The 17,853-nt window shown below is 35.3% G+C and overlaps 1 protein-coding gene across 1 annotated transcript; it reads right to left on the bottom strand.

Moving 5' to 3' along the window:
* Positions 1-3,199: 3,199 nt before the first annotated feature.
* On the bottom strand, positions 3,200-17,600 carry LOC110021910 (potassium channel KOR1-like). The gene is made up of 11 exons (XM_020720620.1): positions 17,312-17,600; positions 16,899-17,238; positions 9,608-9,903; positions 9,166-9,246; positions 8,020-8,118; positions 7,627-7,848; positions 7,287-7,475; positions 7,050-7,125; positions 6,633-6,927; positions 4,378-4,499; positions 3,200-3,965 (listed from the first exon to the last, which is right to left on the bottom strand). Exons 1-11 carry the CDS (start codon positions 17,405-17,407, stop codon positions 3,712-3,714), a joined length of 2,070 nt encoding a protein of 689 aa, XP_020576279.1. The 5' UTR covers positions 17,408-17,600; the 3' UTR covers positions 3,200-3,711.
* Positions 17,601-17,853: the final 253 nt, after the last annotated feature.

The raw sequence follows: 17,853 nt of genomic DNA on the forward strand, positions 1-17,853 counted from the left end.
ACTTCAATTTTTATACATATATGTACCACCTTACCAATGCTTGAAAAGGTGTATTTTACCCTTTAGAAGTTAAATTAGTGATGTTTTTGTCTATGATATGAAAGATTTGGGTGGTATAAGTATCAAAAAAACAAAGTTAAGATGATAGATATGTAAATATATAAGAATTGGGTGGTATGTATGTAAATACTCATAAAACATTTTATCTGATTATGGCCATATATTTGATGAATTCCACCATTTTGATTATTGTTTGGAAACATTTAGTAATTAAGAACTTGCATTTCATTAAGACATGACATACATTAAGAATTAAATGCAGAGGAGTAATTATATGCTTCCAAACAAAATCAACACATTAAAAAGCTTGATGAAATGGAATTCAAATACTTCATATGAGATTTAATGCTAGCATCTTCCAACATACATAGCAAGTCTAATCTCCATATATGCTTCCAAACAAAATCAACACATTAACAAGCTTGATGATATGGAATTCAAATACTTTCATATGGGATTTAATGGGAGCATCTTCCAACATACATAGCAAGTCTAATCTCCATTTCATGTATAATTTATCAGACCAATTTTTGGTCATATATTATTGAATCTTAAATTGTTAGTAGTATCACATCACCTAGGTATGGATTTTTTATAGAAGTCAGATGTGTAGTTAAAGTAGAGAAGAAACGACAAGAGTTTAATATAAATTCGTGTACTTGAGGAGTCAAGAGAGAAAAATATCCCCTACTCCACAAATGACTTTCCTTATTTATAGGTTTGGGTTTGCTCCACCCAAGATTAGATACATAAGTGACTGTGCTGAAAGAGAAAAATACATCAAAATAATTTTATTATGTAGTTGTATGTACAACGCGTCATATAAGACGACGATGTTGTAATAAATATAGGATGAGTTGATGGAATTGCCTTGACTTGCAAACTTAACTCGCCAAGCTAGGATTAGGTCAATTCCCAAACAAAATGATTGAGCTAATATTCGGTGTTATGTAAAGCTGAGTCAATGGAGTTAAGCTGTGAAATTGTTAGGTTGTCCTGTCAAGTTGTACTTTTCTTGAATATACTTGAAATATCTAATCAAATCACGTGTTTGAGGAGTTCCTGTACTTTGAACTTGAACTTAGGGCTTTAATAACTATATAATTATGATACTAGAATGTGCCTTATTCCTATTATAATTATATTTTGAAATTAAGGTTTCTATTGAAAGCTTATTTTTTCATAAACCTTATCCAACCACCCTCGTATTTAGGTATTTTATAATGTCAAACAAGTGATTTCACATTCTTATTGAATTAAGAAAAACTATCAAAATTAAATTCCAACATTATGTTAATTGCTTGCTAGAATTTGATCATGATAGTGAAAGAGATTTCTGTTTAAAAATCAAATTAAGTTTATAGAGAAAAAAGCTTTAGATTTAATACTTTTTTGTTGATTCAAATTTCGTAGCTAAAGGTCAACAAAGATTAGTTCAAACCCATACAAGCTCTAGCTTGATATGCTTGAACTCACATAAACTTCATTAAATTTTTCCAAATAACCTGTCACTACTATCAATATAAAGAGAAGAGATGACCTTTATTGTTTAGATTTTTCCAAAAATACTTCAATAAGAAACTTATAAAAATATTCTATCAGAATAATTGGCTATCTTTATTGCTAATAGTCGGACTCGGGTCATAGCTAATTGAAGCCTAAATCAATTGGTTTAAACTTGAGCTCAAGCTCATATAGTGAATTAGAATTCAACACTTTGAATCAATAAGAGATTTCTGCTCAACACATGCACTTGAGTTTCATCCTCTAAAATTTTAAAACTCCCAACAATACAAACTTACTATGGGAAAGATATTTCTATGGAAGCTCTATAGAGAAAGCATTGAAGCCTAGATCGTTTTGATGGGAGGTTGATAGAGAGGACATCAACAATGTTGAGGAAGTTACGGTGAGAGCTTTGTAGGAAAGACATTGATGAGACTAGGAAGTCATCATGCAAACTTGTTAGAGGACACAACTATGAGGCCAATAAGTCACAACAGGAGCTCATTAAAGAAGGAATTGAAGTGATCAATGGCATTTGATGAAAGATAAGAATTTGTATGAGTTCATATTTAAGTAAAATCCACTCGATGCTTGGATTTATTGTATGCACGATTATCATAAAATAGGAAAAAAAATAATTTTGGATTACATATTTTTTAAATAAGCCGCTCGACAAACTAGTGATTTAAGTATCATAAAGTTTGGCCTTGAGGTCATATAACATATGAGTAGCAATTTGTGTTTGAGTGCAAACTCAAGCTTGTGATTTTATAAGTTTGATTCGTGAGCTCATTAATTAGTCATTATGCAACATGATAGGCAAAATACATTATATTATATGAAACAATTCTACCCCTTCAAATAATCTTTTTGATCATCTTCAAAGTGTTACAACCCATCAACCCATTCAAAATCGAGTTATATTTTGTACCTTGCACTAGGGTTGGAGGGGCTGTGGTAAAGAATTAGAATGTGAGAGAGGGAGAGGGATTTTAACTTAATTAAGATGCAAAAAATTGGGGCTATTTGTTGTGATAAAATGAGGTCAAGGTGGAGTGGATCACAAGTTGAATGGTTTGGTTTGTGAAGATAGTGATTAACTGCGGCAGCATGCGATTAAGAGCTAGAATGTAAATCCAAAAATCAATGATGAATGAGGGGAGTAGTAAATATAAAATATTCAAAAACTACTAAAGACAACTTTGAAACACTTTTTACATGTTTTGAATATTTTTAAAAAGAAAAAATTGTATGCAAAGCACTCAAAATATTATTATTTACAATATCTAACACGATGTGTCATTTTAGGCAGATGCATTTACTCGTGCCACATTTAAATCTTCGTGAATTTCATAAAAATGAAAAATATGGTAGGCTCTTTTATGATTAATTTTGATGTTGATTGATAATTTTAAAGCTACGCAAACTCAACTGTTTAAAACATTTTATTGGATCATATTTCTACCATAACAATGGAGTATAATCTATGTCTAAGATACAGCACCTTCATTAACACTAGTTCATAACACTGCATAAGAAAAGGAGCCTACACCGTGGATGAAAGCACCCGGATCACGCACCCGGATCAAAATTTCAAAAGAGGCTAAAATTCTACAACAAAATAGCACCCGGATCACAATTTTCTCCTAAAATTTCAAAAGAGGCTAAAATTCTACAACAAAATACATAAACAAGATTACTTAAAATACTATAATGGGCTCTCATTCCATGTTCCAAAATAATCGCTTGACTATTTGCGAGGATCATTTTAGTCCAGAGTCTATAAAAGTGCCAAATTAATCATCAAACTATTTAAATTGGGCTGAAATAATCCACAAAGAATACTATTTCAGCTCATATTAAAAGAGTATGAGGATTAAATTGTTACTTTTATATACTTTGAGACTATAAGATAACTGCATGCAAAGATTAATAATACTATTTTTATACTTTTCTCATGAGAAATTATTATCTTCGGACACCGCAAACAGAGCTACAAGCGGACTACAAGCGGATGTACCAAAATACACAACAGTGTACCTTGATATACGGTGGAAATGTACTTGTGTGCTCGTATTATCCACATGTAGCTCAACTCAGTATGCTCGGGAGGTCCAAATATATAGACAAGAAGCCATCTGCAAATCACTTGATGTTTTTAAGGTCAGCATTCGCAGGCATATACAATCTTTGACCATCAAAGATCAGGTCCACATCAAAAATCTTGCCTCCCTCCTCTGACAATATGCATGAACCCGAGCATTTAAACTCCTGCTCTGCAGATTTAATGAGCTCTTTCATTGTCTGAGGAATCCACATCACCACGCCTTCTCTTCTTTCATCCGCCGGACACCATGGATGGAAAGGGAATATTGTGCATCTTCCGCGATGTATTTTGTCTGCAAAGCAACCACAAAATACTTTTTGAAATTGGAAGGTTTTCCTGTTATTAATTCCTCGACAAATGAAAAACAGTGCTGCCCATATTGAACATTGAACAATATCACGACCCGTTTTCATTCTCAACATGACAAGAAAACTTGTTACGATAAGATGTCAGTTAAATTATAGGCCAGGCACCAAATTATGTTTTGCTGCAATGAAAATGTTCCCAACATTCAAGCACTTGATCGTTAAAATTAATAATGGTAGCAAGTCATATGCAGGCGTAGAACTAGTGAAAGATTTAAGCATAATGTGGCCTATGGAGAATTAGGATTAGAATATTTTATTAGAACATTGTTCTTTGCAATAGCATTGTTCTTAGAGGACAGAAGATAATGTGCATGCAAAAAATAAAAGTTTCTATACCTCTAACATCCAAAGATCGATCAGGAAATTTTAACAGTTCTTCAGATTTTGCCTTTTCAAATAACTTTATAAATGATGAACTCCCTCTCTTCCGTGCTTCATCTAGAGGAGTTGTGCCCCATCTAAGTTTTGTTAGCAAAATACAATAAATGATTAGATTATTTCATAAAATAGACAAAATACAGAAAGCTGACGCTCTTGAAAGATAGAAATGCGTGAGCCTTTAGTAACATTTTGTCATCGTGAAATTCCAAGCAGATGCATGTATTGTAAATAGCAATCAGTTCTTTTTTTTTTTTTGTCAGACACAATAAAGTCAGACACAATAAAATGAACGCGAACGCACACCGCATATGCAAGTCTCTAAACCCAGGAGCTCATTATTGAAAGACAAAGTTCTCATCCACCAGGCTTAAGGCGGCTTGCATAAATCTAGCTATCAGTTAATTTAACTTAGTCTGCAGAAATAGCCCAGCCCATATTAGGGCTCACAATAAATTTTAAACAATCAGTTCTAAGAAGAAAAACCTTCTATAACAGTCTATACGATTCTAGGCTTTTAGCATATGGAGTGGAAAAATAGTTAATAGGATGCATATCAAATTAGTTCAATAGGTGTAATCATCATCATCGTCAACATCTTTAGCTTTATTCCAACAATTCGGGATCAACTTTATGAACCCTCAATACATATTTGCCTTTATTAGATGTCGTCTTAAGTTTTAAAACTATTTCTCACAAATTCTATAAGAAAATTCTATCAACTTACCCTAAGTCAACCAATTTTCTTGTTAAATCTACAACATTTATTTTATCTACATATCAAGTGGGTGCATTCTCTATACTTATTTTAATAAATTTCCATAACATCAAAATTATTTTTATCAACTTTATCATCAATAGATGTCACTCCAATAATACCTTTAATATAAACATTCCATCAATTATCCATCCTAACAAAATTAAAAAATGTGCAATTAAATATTTATAACTTTTTTTTTTTCGTGTGTCGAGGCGTAAGCCACAAAATCAACAAATTACACTAAGCAAAAAGTTTATACAAAGTTTAAAGTAAGTACTAATTGGTAACATATTAACATAACCTATTAATAGGTATAAATGTTACATATTAACATCCTAATATGATTAAAGTAGTAAATTGTTCAAAGTAAAAAAATAACAATCAGCATTTAAACATCAAATTATAAAACAAGGAGGACTGCACAAACATCAAAGAAATAAGTTTGATACAATTTAGTCTCTTTCACACTTCTACTATTATCCATTAAAGTAAGAATAAAACAAACATGAAGATTAGAATTTTTGAATTCAAAATTCCTCAACAGTGTTATCACTTAATGAGTTTTCAATAGGATCATCAGCATAATGATTTTTTTTCCTTCAACTCGTCCTCAATTGCATCCATGTTTTTTCATTCCTTCTCACTTTAAATCTCAATTATTTTTCTCCTATTTAATCAATATTAATTAATAAGAATATTTATTAAATTTTAAAACAATGAATATGATGGCAAAATAACTTCAAATAATTATTGATTGTATATTATATAAATAAATAAAGAGTGTTTATTAAAATTATTTTACTTTTATCAATTTTAAGGAAGACCCGAAATCTAATTGCGTACGCTTCACCAGAACTAAGGCCTTGAAAAGCTTCGTACAGTTACTCATTATGAATTTTTAAAGAAAAACATTGAGGGTCTCATATTGTGCAATTATAAACCATACTTCCTAATATTATCACGCATCCATATTTACACTACATTAAACTTTAAATAAAATTTTTGTTGCCTGGTGGGCTGATCCATTTAACATCTTTGGTTTAATTTTTATCTTTATTAAACTACATTTAAGTTACAATAATATTCTCTAATCGCATAATACTCACAAAAAAACTTCATTCAGTTTTAGAAGATATATAATAGCCCTATTTTGTGTATAATTATTCCAAAATACTTTGATCTATCAAACTTGAGTATTACTTTATCATTTAATATTATTGATTGAAAATTGTTAATATGACACCGCCAAAATTCACAACTCAGTCTTGTTGTTACAAATTCAAAGATGTTTATCTTCTAAAAATTTTTTCTTCTTTAACATTTTCACTTGATATTGCGGCAATATTCAAAAGTGGATTTAAATACGATCAAATCACTAAATTCTAACAAATTAACTTCTTGAAATAAAAAAGAAATCCAAAAATGTAAAATTTTTATGACACCGCCTAAATACCTGTCTGCAGTAAAAACACTTGCCCCAGCTTCTAGAAGCACCTCGGCCATTGAATATAATCCCTCGCAAGCAGCAATGTGTAGTGGTGTACGGTGGTCATAGTCTCTTGAATTTGGATCAACTCCACAAGACAATACCCTCTTCAGAAAGCCTGAATCCCCTCTTGAAACAGCTTCACAAAGCTGACTACCGGCATCATCGAGAGCTAGTTTTGCTCCTTTATTAAAGAGTAAAGAAACCACTGAATCATGTTTTCCCTTGATTGCCTCCAACAATGGTGTGCTCCCATACTTGTCTTTAAGTGTGTGAATTCATTAGACCACACGCAAACAATGAGAAACTCCAATTAGCATAATTTTTACACATTATCAAGGAACACTGAAGTTTATGTGAAAAGGATAAATCTGAGAGATGTACCAGTAGCATTAATATCAACACCCTCTTGAATAAGAAACCCAACTATATCCACATGTCCTCGTGACGCTGCAATATGCTGAAAAAAAATTAGGGATAAAAAGTCAGATAAGGTGTTAATCATGAAAAATTATTCAATGCTTTTGTTCAAATTGAGAACTATTCAATACATCACTACCCGCACAATCTCAGTATATATTTGCATATCACATCATAAAATACTAACCATAAAATACTAACCAATGGAGAGCGCCCATCATAATCAGTCTTCTTCGGGTCCGCACCTGCACGAATCAAACCCTTGAGGTGAAGCAAGTCTCCATCAGAAGCAGCACTATTTACTTTGAGAGCAAGCTCTGACTCCTGCCTTCCAATATGCAGTGTGATATCTGACTCTAATTGCTTGATCCAAGTTCTATTTGCACCATCCTAGAAATTAAAGCACAAAACATTATTTGCATTAAATCACAATCTTCTTTAACAGCAAGAATTTTCTATCCACATGATTTCCTAATGGTAATAATCAATATTATGAACTATCAAAGAAACATGACTTCTTAATGTTGTGGTGAAGATATACCTCAAGAAGGTTTCTTAATACTGTCCTTGCATCAACAAAAAATATTTCTAGGATATTTGTAAAACTTTGCTTATCGAGTTGCAGAAGTCTGCATAGATCACAAACACGAACGGTAAAAGGCTGAGGTAAATTGCAAAGAATGGCAATCTCTCCAAAAGAACTATTAAGACCAAATCGTGAGAAGGTCTCTTCTGTTCCATCTTCACCTATCCCAACACCTTCCTGCGGACATAATCTTCAATTAATTTCAGGAAAAATCATAATACAAATAAACTTTTAGCAAATTACGTCATTAAAAAGCCTGGCAGATTTAAGATTGAAATAGGAAAAAAATATGGCAACTCCACTATGATAGGTTTTAATAAAATTAGGTATGAATATGCAAAGCCGCACCAGCAATCCATGGCACACAAAATAAAGTTGATCTACTGCAGTGCCCTGCTCCAAGATCACTTCCCCTGGAAGAAAAAACTCTTCTTGTAGTCTAATTACCTATAATACACAAGTATATTAAGAAACTTTTTGAAAGCATTCCGGTTGAATAAAGATATGGGAGTAAAAGCTGCAAAAAACAAAAAAAAAAAAACTAGTGCAAACCAGATAAGCTCAACTAAGCTAAATGGGCCAACATTACACAGATGGGAAAAAAAAAATCACATGTTCATCACATAAGATAGAAATAAAATCATTAAATGTGAAGATAGGAGAAGATTTCTGATTTAGGAATCATTGCAACTTAACTGCTCTGAACCATGCTCAAGCAATTCTATGTACTCAAGTACTGCCAAGAGTTCGCAAAATAAGGAAAAAAGTATTGTATATGAATTGATCATTAATTTTGGCTGATATAAGAATATTGATTTTGAGGATGATGATTGGTTAAAATTAGTGAACTAAATGAAAGTATTATTTGCATTTGAGTTCTGGCAACAAAAGTAAGTCATTTAACAACATACAGTCATTGCCTGAGCATTGCTGAAAGATGCATCCACTTAATCATCTCCTTGACCGCAATAATCTAATGCGATTGGAACACTTCAGATATATAGATTTCATAACAGATTCCAAAATATTCTTACGTTAAACATATAAAAGCGACTTCCAGTTACCTATAAGATATCAACAATTATATAAGTTTTGATGCAGCATATGAAATGAATTCGCTGGGCGTGTACATGGAGTTTGTACTAGAGAAATAAGTAAACGCGGGAAAAATACAAACTAACTGTTCCATATTCAGACAATTATAAATTTATATTTCTGATAATAATCTTCAAATTAAGGAAAAAGAAAACTGTCTACTGCAATGCAAAATCTCCTTCCAGTGAAGGAACGTTAATACGAAGCCATTTGGAGCAAAAATTATGTTGGACATTGTAGGCTAGACAATGAAAAAATTAAGTTAAATAAGGAAGAAACAAAAGCTTATTTTACTTATTTTTTAAGACAACAGGATAGTTTAACATATTCCAAGATACGAATGGACATGATATCAAGTAATCTTGTAAAATTCAACCACAATGGAGTGAAGAAACTTACAATTTGATGAATAAACTCTGAAGAGCATCCCTTAAAAAGTTCAATCTTTTCAATATATGGCTTGTATAAGCTTTCTGAAATCTGAAACAGCATCATCTCGTCAAGTGTTTGGTAAATCACATCAAGATAATCAAGAAAATTTTAGACCAAGCAAATAAATGAAAAAAAGTAAAGCATGCGCTGGGCAACCTTTAATAGTAAAAGAAAAACAAGCAAAAAGCCTATTAAACGAACTTGTAATGGTTAAATTAAATATCAAAGAGTTATACAAAGTGGGAAGATGAAGCTTATCAAAGGTTTATAAAAATGAACCTAGTTTTTATATCTAAGAATTTAATGGGAAATCAAGAATCATTACATTTAAATGTAGGAGGGCCAGTCAGCACACAAATATGCATGGCAATCCGGGACTTAAAGTAAGCAACCAATATCATCCTATCACCTTAGCACGAATCGAAACTGGAATATCCTGAAGAACAGAAGCTTCTGTATAGCTACTCTCATATTGTAATCGAACATGACCTTTAATTTGATCACGGATGCCCTTTTCAAGTCTGTTCCTATTCATATATTTAATAAGATCTGTCATTTTGTCCCTAAACCTTTCTGTCTTCGATCCTTTCACAATCAGTGCAGTCATGTTACCAACCAAGTAAGCCCCAAGAATCATGTCAAACGAGACATAGATCATGATGAAGACCATTTCCCTGATATTAACTGCATGTATATCACCATAACCTGTGTGAAATAATGATCAAATCAGATAATCTTACCATAATAACAGAAACAGGAATTAAACATCAAGCATAATAAAAACTGAAAAAATCAACAGAAAAAAAAATTTAGCAACAACAGTAGAAGGTTTTAAAGCACGTTAAATACTGCCAAGAGTAACAAAACACCAGTTCTTTTTCATTAAGCTGGTTTCTGTCAATTCTTGACCCTCCAACCATTGTTATAGACACAATAATATTTTAGCATCTTCAATTTGTCACAAAATAAATTATGCTCTCATGATTGTTTTCTTGGTGTAAACTGTAAAATCTTAAGGACTAGAGCAGGGAAAACTTGATTAATTCCAAGGGGAACCATTCATCATTTCAAGCTGTTAGTGGGTAAATTCTGATAAGCATAACTTGTCCATCAATAAATTCTCACTAATGGTATTCTATAAATAAGGAAAAATAAGATTTTGGGGTAAATCTATTAAATTATTAATCAGAGCAATTTTTTGAAGAAAATAGCTTCTAGAAATGGCTCCACTTGATTCTAGTTTCAATTATGACATGAACAAGGGAAGCATGGAGTCATTTTACACCGTTAGCAAAACGTGACATCAAAACATAACTATGATATGACAGCGTTCACTTTCTAAAACGGAGAGCTACAGCCTCTTAGTCTTCTAAAACGGAGTGCTACAGCCTCTTAGTCTCCCACGAAAATTTACATGAACTTGTGAAGAAATCATTCAGGAAATTGCAAATGCAACTTCAACAGACTTCCTTCACACTTACGTGATTTTTTCGTAATATTTAATATATTACACATCCTGGTCTGTTCCTTTTTTTATCTGCAACAATTCACTACTTTTATTTCGGACACCATGCAATTTGTCAATTCAAGCATTTTGTGTCATTACCTGTTAGTTTTATTTTTTTTGTTTTATTTTCATCTTATTATTTTTTTCTAGGGCTACAAATGAACCGAGTGTTTGGCAAATTACTTGTGGCTTGACTCGGTTAAAACCGATTCAAGATCTTGAGAAATCAAACAAACTTAAACACTTTCACAAATATTCGATTAATAAATGAATAAATTTGAACAACTTATTTGATTCATTTATGTACAAAAATAGTACCATTCGAAGTTCACGAAAAAACTCTTGAGTAAGCTCGATTACAACTTGATTATAACTTGTTCATAAATTATATCGTTTAAATGTTTATTTTCAGGTTCAACGAGCATTGTTTGATATGGGTCATTTATTTTCCCAACAAACCACTAATATAAAGCTTGAGTAAGGCTCGATTAATGCTTAATTAAAACTAAATTATGGCTTGTCTATTTTAATAAACGAGATACTCGTTAATAAGTTTGATAATCCCTTAATCAGCCGAGCTTGAGATAAGCTTGAACAAAGTATTTCTAAACAATTCGGAGCTCAAACAGTCTTAAAAGTTTGAATCGAGCATGAGCTAAACTTAATGAAGCACTTATTAAATGAGCCCAAACTCGAACAAGCACCAACATGGCTCGAATCTTTTTGCAGCCCTAACTCTTCGATTTGAAAGATTCTAACTCCACGTCAGTGACATTCGACTAGAAAATCCACAATTTGGTTTGTAGATGCTCTCAAAAGCTACTTTTACTCATTTATTTTTAATCGGTTATTTATGTTGATCATGATCATAAATTAAAGAATAACTTAGCCTAACCACAATTCTCAGTTTGAACTCCAAGTTATGAACATTAAAGTATTCCTTATGTCATTGTTCTACTTTGAGCATCAAAAATGTGCAAGCGCTAATCTGAGATTTAACGATCCAGAGGAAAATAGTATGATGAGGGAGGGTCCACTGATAGAACAACATGATGCTCACTTATCCAACCGAAGTTAATCGCTCGAGCCAAAGTTAGAAAGGCCAAAGTTCACCAAGCTACGAGAAGAGCAAAAAATCGATCGAATGATTTGAGCCTAAACCAATCAGTGAAAAACGACACAAAGACGCATTCGAGCCAACCACTACGAAGAAGGTGATTCGGAAGAAGACCCAATCTCTTAACATCTCCAATCATATCAGGGGCATCCAAAAATCCCTCATTTATTATCAAGGATCGATATTTAAACTAGATTAGCCGACCACCAACATCGACCAAGCCTAGCCAACCGAGCAGATCCTACCAACCCAAAGACAATGAAGCTCAACCTATCGAGCCAGAGAGCGGTCGAGCGATATACTATTACATGTAAAATACCAAAAATATCCTAATAATACAAAGCCCTTTAAAATAGAGGCAAAAAATATAATATCATATATTTCATCATCTCCTTTATAAATAGCGAGAGAATTTTATAAACAAAGGAGGTCAATATGATATTTTAATGTTCATAACTATTCAATCACCTCCCCGTCTCTTTCTCTCTCCTTACACTATATTTATTGGATATGATTCATGCGCAAATCAGGATTCAATATCCTAAAAAGTGTGGTGAGCGTGGACCATGTCATAAATAAGAAGAATAGCAACTCACAAAGAAGAAAACTCCAATAGAGGCATTGACAATATGATGAATCAGTAGATTCAATAGTTGAAGAATCAAATGTTAAATGCCATCCGAGAAGTGATAGCTCAGGAAAGAGAGCAACACCCCGAAGAGGAAAAGTCGATGCTCAACGACCGAAGAGTCGCATTGGCCCTGAAAGGAGAAGGCGATTCCCAGTACTTCTATAGTGTGGGTGGTCAGCACCGATCAACCGAATTAGATTCAAGCGTACTGAGACGGCCCAATAAATCTATACAGTTGAGAATTCTAAAGAGGTTAAAAATCTCAACATTAGAGTCCTAAATGGAGAGAACTATCCAATCAATCACATAACATTATTTGACTCGATTGTGTGTTTAATGAGAATCACCAACAAACTAAAATATCATCTATTCTTTACAACATTGAGAGAGTCAACCCTCAGGTGGTTTAACACATTGTAGCTGATGGTAATCACATTGCTCGCTGATTCCGAACAAATGTTTATGACATAACTTTCCGGGGCACAAAAGCCTCATGCAGATTCGATAAAGACTGAGCGAGAGCCTTTGCTCGTTTATAACACGCTTCCAGAAGGAGATGTTGGATGTGTGGGACCTGAGCATGCAGTAGCTCATGCTGCTCTAGCTCAAGGGCTGAAGGAAAGAGCCTTGAGGTATCCATTGGGTTTGCAGCGATCGAAGACATTAACCAAGTTGTTAGAGCTGAACACCAACCACATATAAGTTGAGGAGTATAACTCCAATCCTGTTTCCTCCAGAATATAGTCCTTTACTCGTCACCCGCAGAAAAGGGCTCCCCAAGGCAAGGATTAGAGACCAAGGCATGATTCGTGTCCTTCTGCTCGTCCTCACTATGAAGATGCTTGACAGCATAGGGACTACACAACGATAGACATAATAAATCACTTAGGGAGTCAGGCTCAATGTCCTGATCAGCGGTCGGCTCATGAGTGCCCGCTGCTTAACCATGAAGTACCCAAGACAACTCTGTTAAGAGTTTCGATGACTGAGATCGTGGAGGCTAGTCAAAATAAAGATTACTTAAAGAGAACATCTTGGATGAAGATAAAAGCTTATCTCTGGGACCCCAAGAAGTATTGTGCCTACCACTGGGAGCATGAACATAATACAGAGGACTGTCGGCACCTCTAAGGCTTGATTAAAGAACAAATCAAGGCCGGGAAAGTTAAGAAGTTTGTGGCTTCAGAAGCAAAGACCAGAAGACAAGGGAAAGCTCCACTGGATAAATATCAGACAAGTCAATCCGACACATCGATGGCATAATATTTGCCAACCTGAAGAGTCTTTGGTCGGGAGAACTATGCACAACCACCCTCACTCCAAAACACAGCTTGTATCTCCCCATAACCTTCACCAATGATGATTTTCCACCTAGAGGTACTCCATACAATGACGCTATCATCGTCACCACATTATTTGATAGCTATAAAATTAATAGAATTCATATCTCCACTGACAACTCTGTAAACATCTTGTTCAAGTCAGTATTCGATAAGATGAGTCTCAGCAAGGACCGACTGACAACAAGGACCGACTGACAACGACAACCTGCCCGATATTTGGTTTTTCTAGAGAGAAGAAGAGCTAAGAATCATCGCTTTGTCAGTCACCTAGGGTGAAAAGGAAAAACAATTCACTAACATGGAGGACTTCCAAGTTGTCGACTCGCCACCTACCTACAATGCCATCTTTGGTTGCCCCCCGTTTAACTCCTTGAAGGTCGTCACCTCAATCTATCTTGCAGCTATGAAGTTCCTAGAAGACGGGGAGGTAATAACCATTCGCGACGACCTTAAGCACTCCCGCATTTGTTACCTCCAGGCAATCAGAAGCGTCGAGCAGGAGCCTTTAGAGCTCGACAATCTATGAGAAGGGGATCTCAAGACCAGCGAGATCACCTATCGACACTAGTAAATATTTTCTGATAAATGAGATGTGCTGATCGCACCCTCCGGGACCACCGAGACATTTTTGTTTGTTCTGTCATTGAGATGCCTGGGATATTGATTGATGTCGTCTGTCACCGACTTAATGTCAACCCAGCAGCCCAACCAATGAAGCAGAAGATAAGGACATCAGGGCCGTTTCGATCTGGGAGGTCTGGAAACTGCTGGAGACTGAATACATCTGAGAGGTCCAATATCCGACATAGGGGTCCAACTTTGTCAAAAGTTGAATGGCAAATGGAGGATGTGTGTGGACTTCACCAACTTGAACACCACTTGCCTGAATGACAACTACCCCTCATAAGACTGAATGCTACCCCAACAGCCCAACCAATGAAGCAGAAGATAAGGACATCAGGGTCATTTCGATCTGGGAGGTCTGCAAACTGCTAGAGACTGAGTATATCTGAGAGGTTCAATATCCGACATAGGGGTCCAACTTTGTCAAAAGTTGAATGGCAAATGGAGGATGTGTGTGGACTTCACTAACTTGAACACCACTTGTCCGAATGACAACTACCCCTCATATCACATTTCTAGGTGGATCGAGGTTAAGGCGCTCGCTCAAAGAACCGCATAGGTCGTTCAAAAGTTCATCCAAACTGATCTAATCTATCGGTATAGGCTACCGCTCGTAATTATCACAGACAATATAACACAATTAGTCGACCAGGGGATGAAAGATTTTTACCAAAGCCAAAGGATTAGTCTGAAATTCATATCGGTTCATCATCCACGAACAAAAAGGTAAGCCAAAACAACCAATAAGATCATTATGAACCTATTATGGAAGAAAGTTGAAGGAGCTAAAGGAAACTGAGTTGATAACTTTTTTTTGTCCTTTGGGCGGCTCAAACGACACTTTCTAGGACGACCAGATAAACTCTATTCATGTAGTCCCCCGGGATGGGAGCGATGCTATTAGTTGCATATAACAATCACAGCCAAAGAGTGGTGACAGCCTCAACAATTGACGAAGCAGAATTAGTTGAATGACAGGATGAAAATGACAAAGGAATAATGCTTGTTCTTAATCTTCGTGAGGAGAAATGAGCCAACTTAGCCTTTCAACAGGAATAAGTGAAGAGACGGATAACTCACTACTATAGCAAGCACATTCGAGAGAAAACTTTCATCGTCAAAGACCTCGTGTTAAGCCGCGCGAGATGAGAAAGCTCGGCCATTCATGAACTGGGCAATTCATTATCGATAAACATGTCGACTCCATGGCATACTAGTTGAAAACCTACGCACGGAAAGAAATCTCTCAGACATGGATGTGGAGTGGATATGACTTTAAAGAAATTTTATCTTTATAAAAATTTTTTATATTTTGGCAATGAGAATGTGTTATCATTCCAACCCTTGCATTTTATTCTCAATTACATAAAATATGATTAAGTAAAAAAGTATTATTAATTGAACATACGATCCCATGTCCGACTGACGCTAGGAGAGCTCGAAAAGTTCATGCAAGGGATAAAAAAAATCATACTTACAGTTGGGGAACCCAAATCAACCCATTGTCAATGTTTCTATCCAAGCCACAAAACCGACATCAATGGATAACATCCCATCAATAAAATTATCTAAATAACAAACAATAATAAGCAAATGTCTGATCAGTAAATCAGACAAGAACCGACCTACAACACTCAAACATCAATAAAACTCATGCCTCTTAGCTCAAAGCGGGTTAAGCTCTAGCAACGATTCCCTACCCATTAGCAACAAGATCAATGGTAGGTAGCACAAGAATCACCTGAGCAACAAGCCTAGACAATTATCCTCGTGAAGGCTGCGTCAAGATTCTCTACCCAAGGCAATGACCTAACCGAGTGACCGATACATGAGAGGTATAATACTTGTCGGGTGATTACATAAACTTTCTATAACCATACTCATCTGTTATGATTCAACAACCAATTTTTTTTCAATTAGGCTTTCGACTTTGCAAAACGACCCAATGCGTCAACCAATTAAGTTCACTTCCCAACAAGAATTCCCTTCACCTGATTAAATTCCCCCCACTACGCAGGTATTTGAAATAAAAAAAAGAAAAAATATTGAATGCTTATTAAACTTTTTTGTATGAAACAAGGACAACGGGACTGGAGATATAAGCAATCTAAGGTATGTTAAACATGTCTTGGATATTACTATTCCGTCATCACAGCCTAAGAAAATGGCCATCATGAATGAAGCCTCTAGTTGTCCATGAGTTTCTCAATACTGTTCTTAAAGCACACCACTGCTTGACGATTAACGCTAATAAGGTCTCAGGCATTCTCCGTCATGGTCCTCAAGCATAGAAAATCGTAAGCTACTCCAGCACAACAATGAAAATCAAGCATAACGAGCAAAAACAAAGAGCTTACAAGAACTAAGAATTCAGCACATTGTTAAAAGCATGTGTCCGTGTGTCTGTGTAAGTATGTGTGTGTGTGTGTGTGTGTGTGTGTGTGTGTGTGTGTGTGTGTGTGTGTGGTTAACACATACCGACAGTGGCCATGGTCACAATAGCGAAATACAAAGAAGTCAAATAGCGTTTCCAGAAAGCTATTTCCCGAAAGCTTTGGTAGCTGTAGTCGCCCAACTTCAGACTCCCAATCCACGTGTACCCTTCCTTAGACTGCGGCAAAGTTGTGGCGAGGTAGTAGAATATGCAAGCAGCAGTGTGCGTGCAATACAGCTCCACAACAATGAGCTTCATTATCCTCGTAAACAAATAGTTAATGCGAATGTCCTTCTCCATCGTTTGAAAGAAACCCGTCACTTTTCTCACTCGGCACAATCGAATCCATAACAGGTACCTCACCTCTTCCTTCCTCCCACAGAGCTAGCAAACGAGATTAATGGCATTGTGAGTGGATTGATGTAGAAGCGCCCAAGAAAAGCGAGATTTAAGATACCTTATAGATGAGATCCCAAGGGAGGCAGCTGAGGAAGTCTAGCACAAAGCCGGACTTGAAGTAGCGGAGCGCAATGGAGGTAGGTCTGTAGATCATGCGGTAGGTGCGGGAGTCCCGGTAAGCGAGAAGGAACTGAATGAAGATGTCGGCGAGGAAGGCAATCTGGCCAGCAATGTCGAGGAAGAAAAGGTTGCGAGGGAGTCCGCGGAAAAAACCAAACTCCAGTGGGGTGAAGCATGAGGAATACACGGCCCATATTAATATGAAGTGTGTCCACAACTGGTATGCCCTGTAATCATGTAGCGTGTAAGCTTAGTTAAGCCAAAGGAAGCTGGATCTACTCCAGACCAGGAGAAATTAACGTGTAGGTGCTAGCTAGCTAAATATATATGAATTGAGTGGTATTTATGCAAGTCTCTCTAAAAAAAAAGGAAAATTGCATACATAGCACCAAATTCTTGTGGATTTACTTATCTCACACCTAAACTTTCATTTTTACGTACATAGCACTTAGGGATGAAAATATGTATTTGATTATAAAA

This window comes from Phalaenopsis equestris, unplaced genomic scaffold (genome assembly GCF_001263595.1).
Source record: "Phalaenopsis equestris unplaced genomic scaffold, ASM126359v1 Scaffold000151, whole genome shotgun sequence".
In the NCBI taxonomy this organism is placed as follows: domain Eukaryota; kingdom Viridiplantae; phylum Streptophyta; class Magnoliopsida; order Asparagales; family Orchidaceae; genus Phalaenopsis; species Phalaenopsis equestris.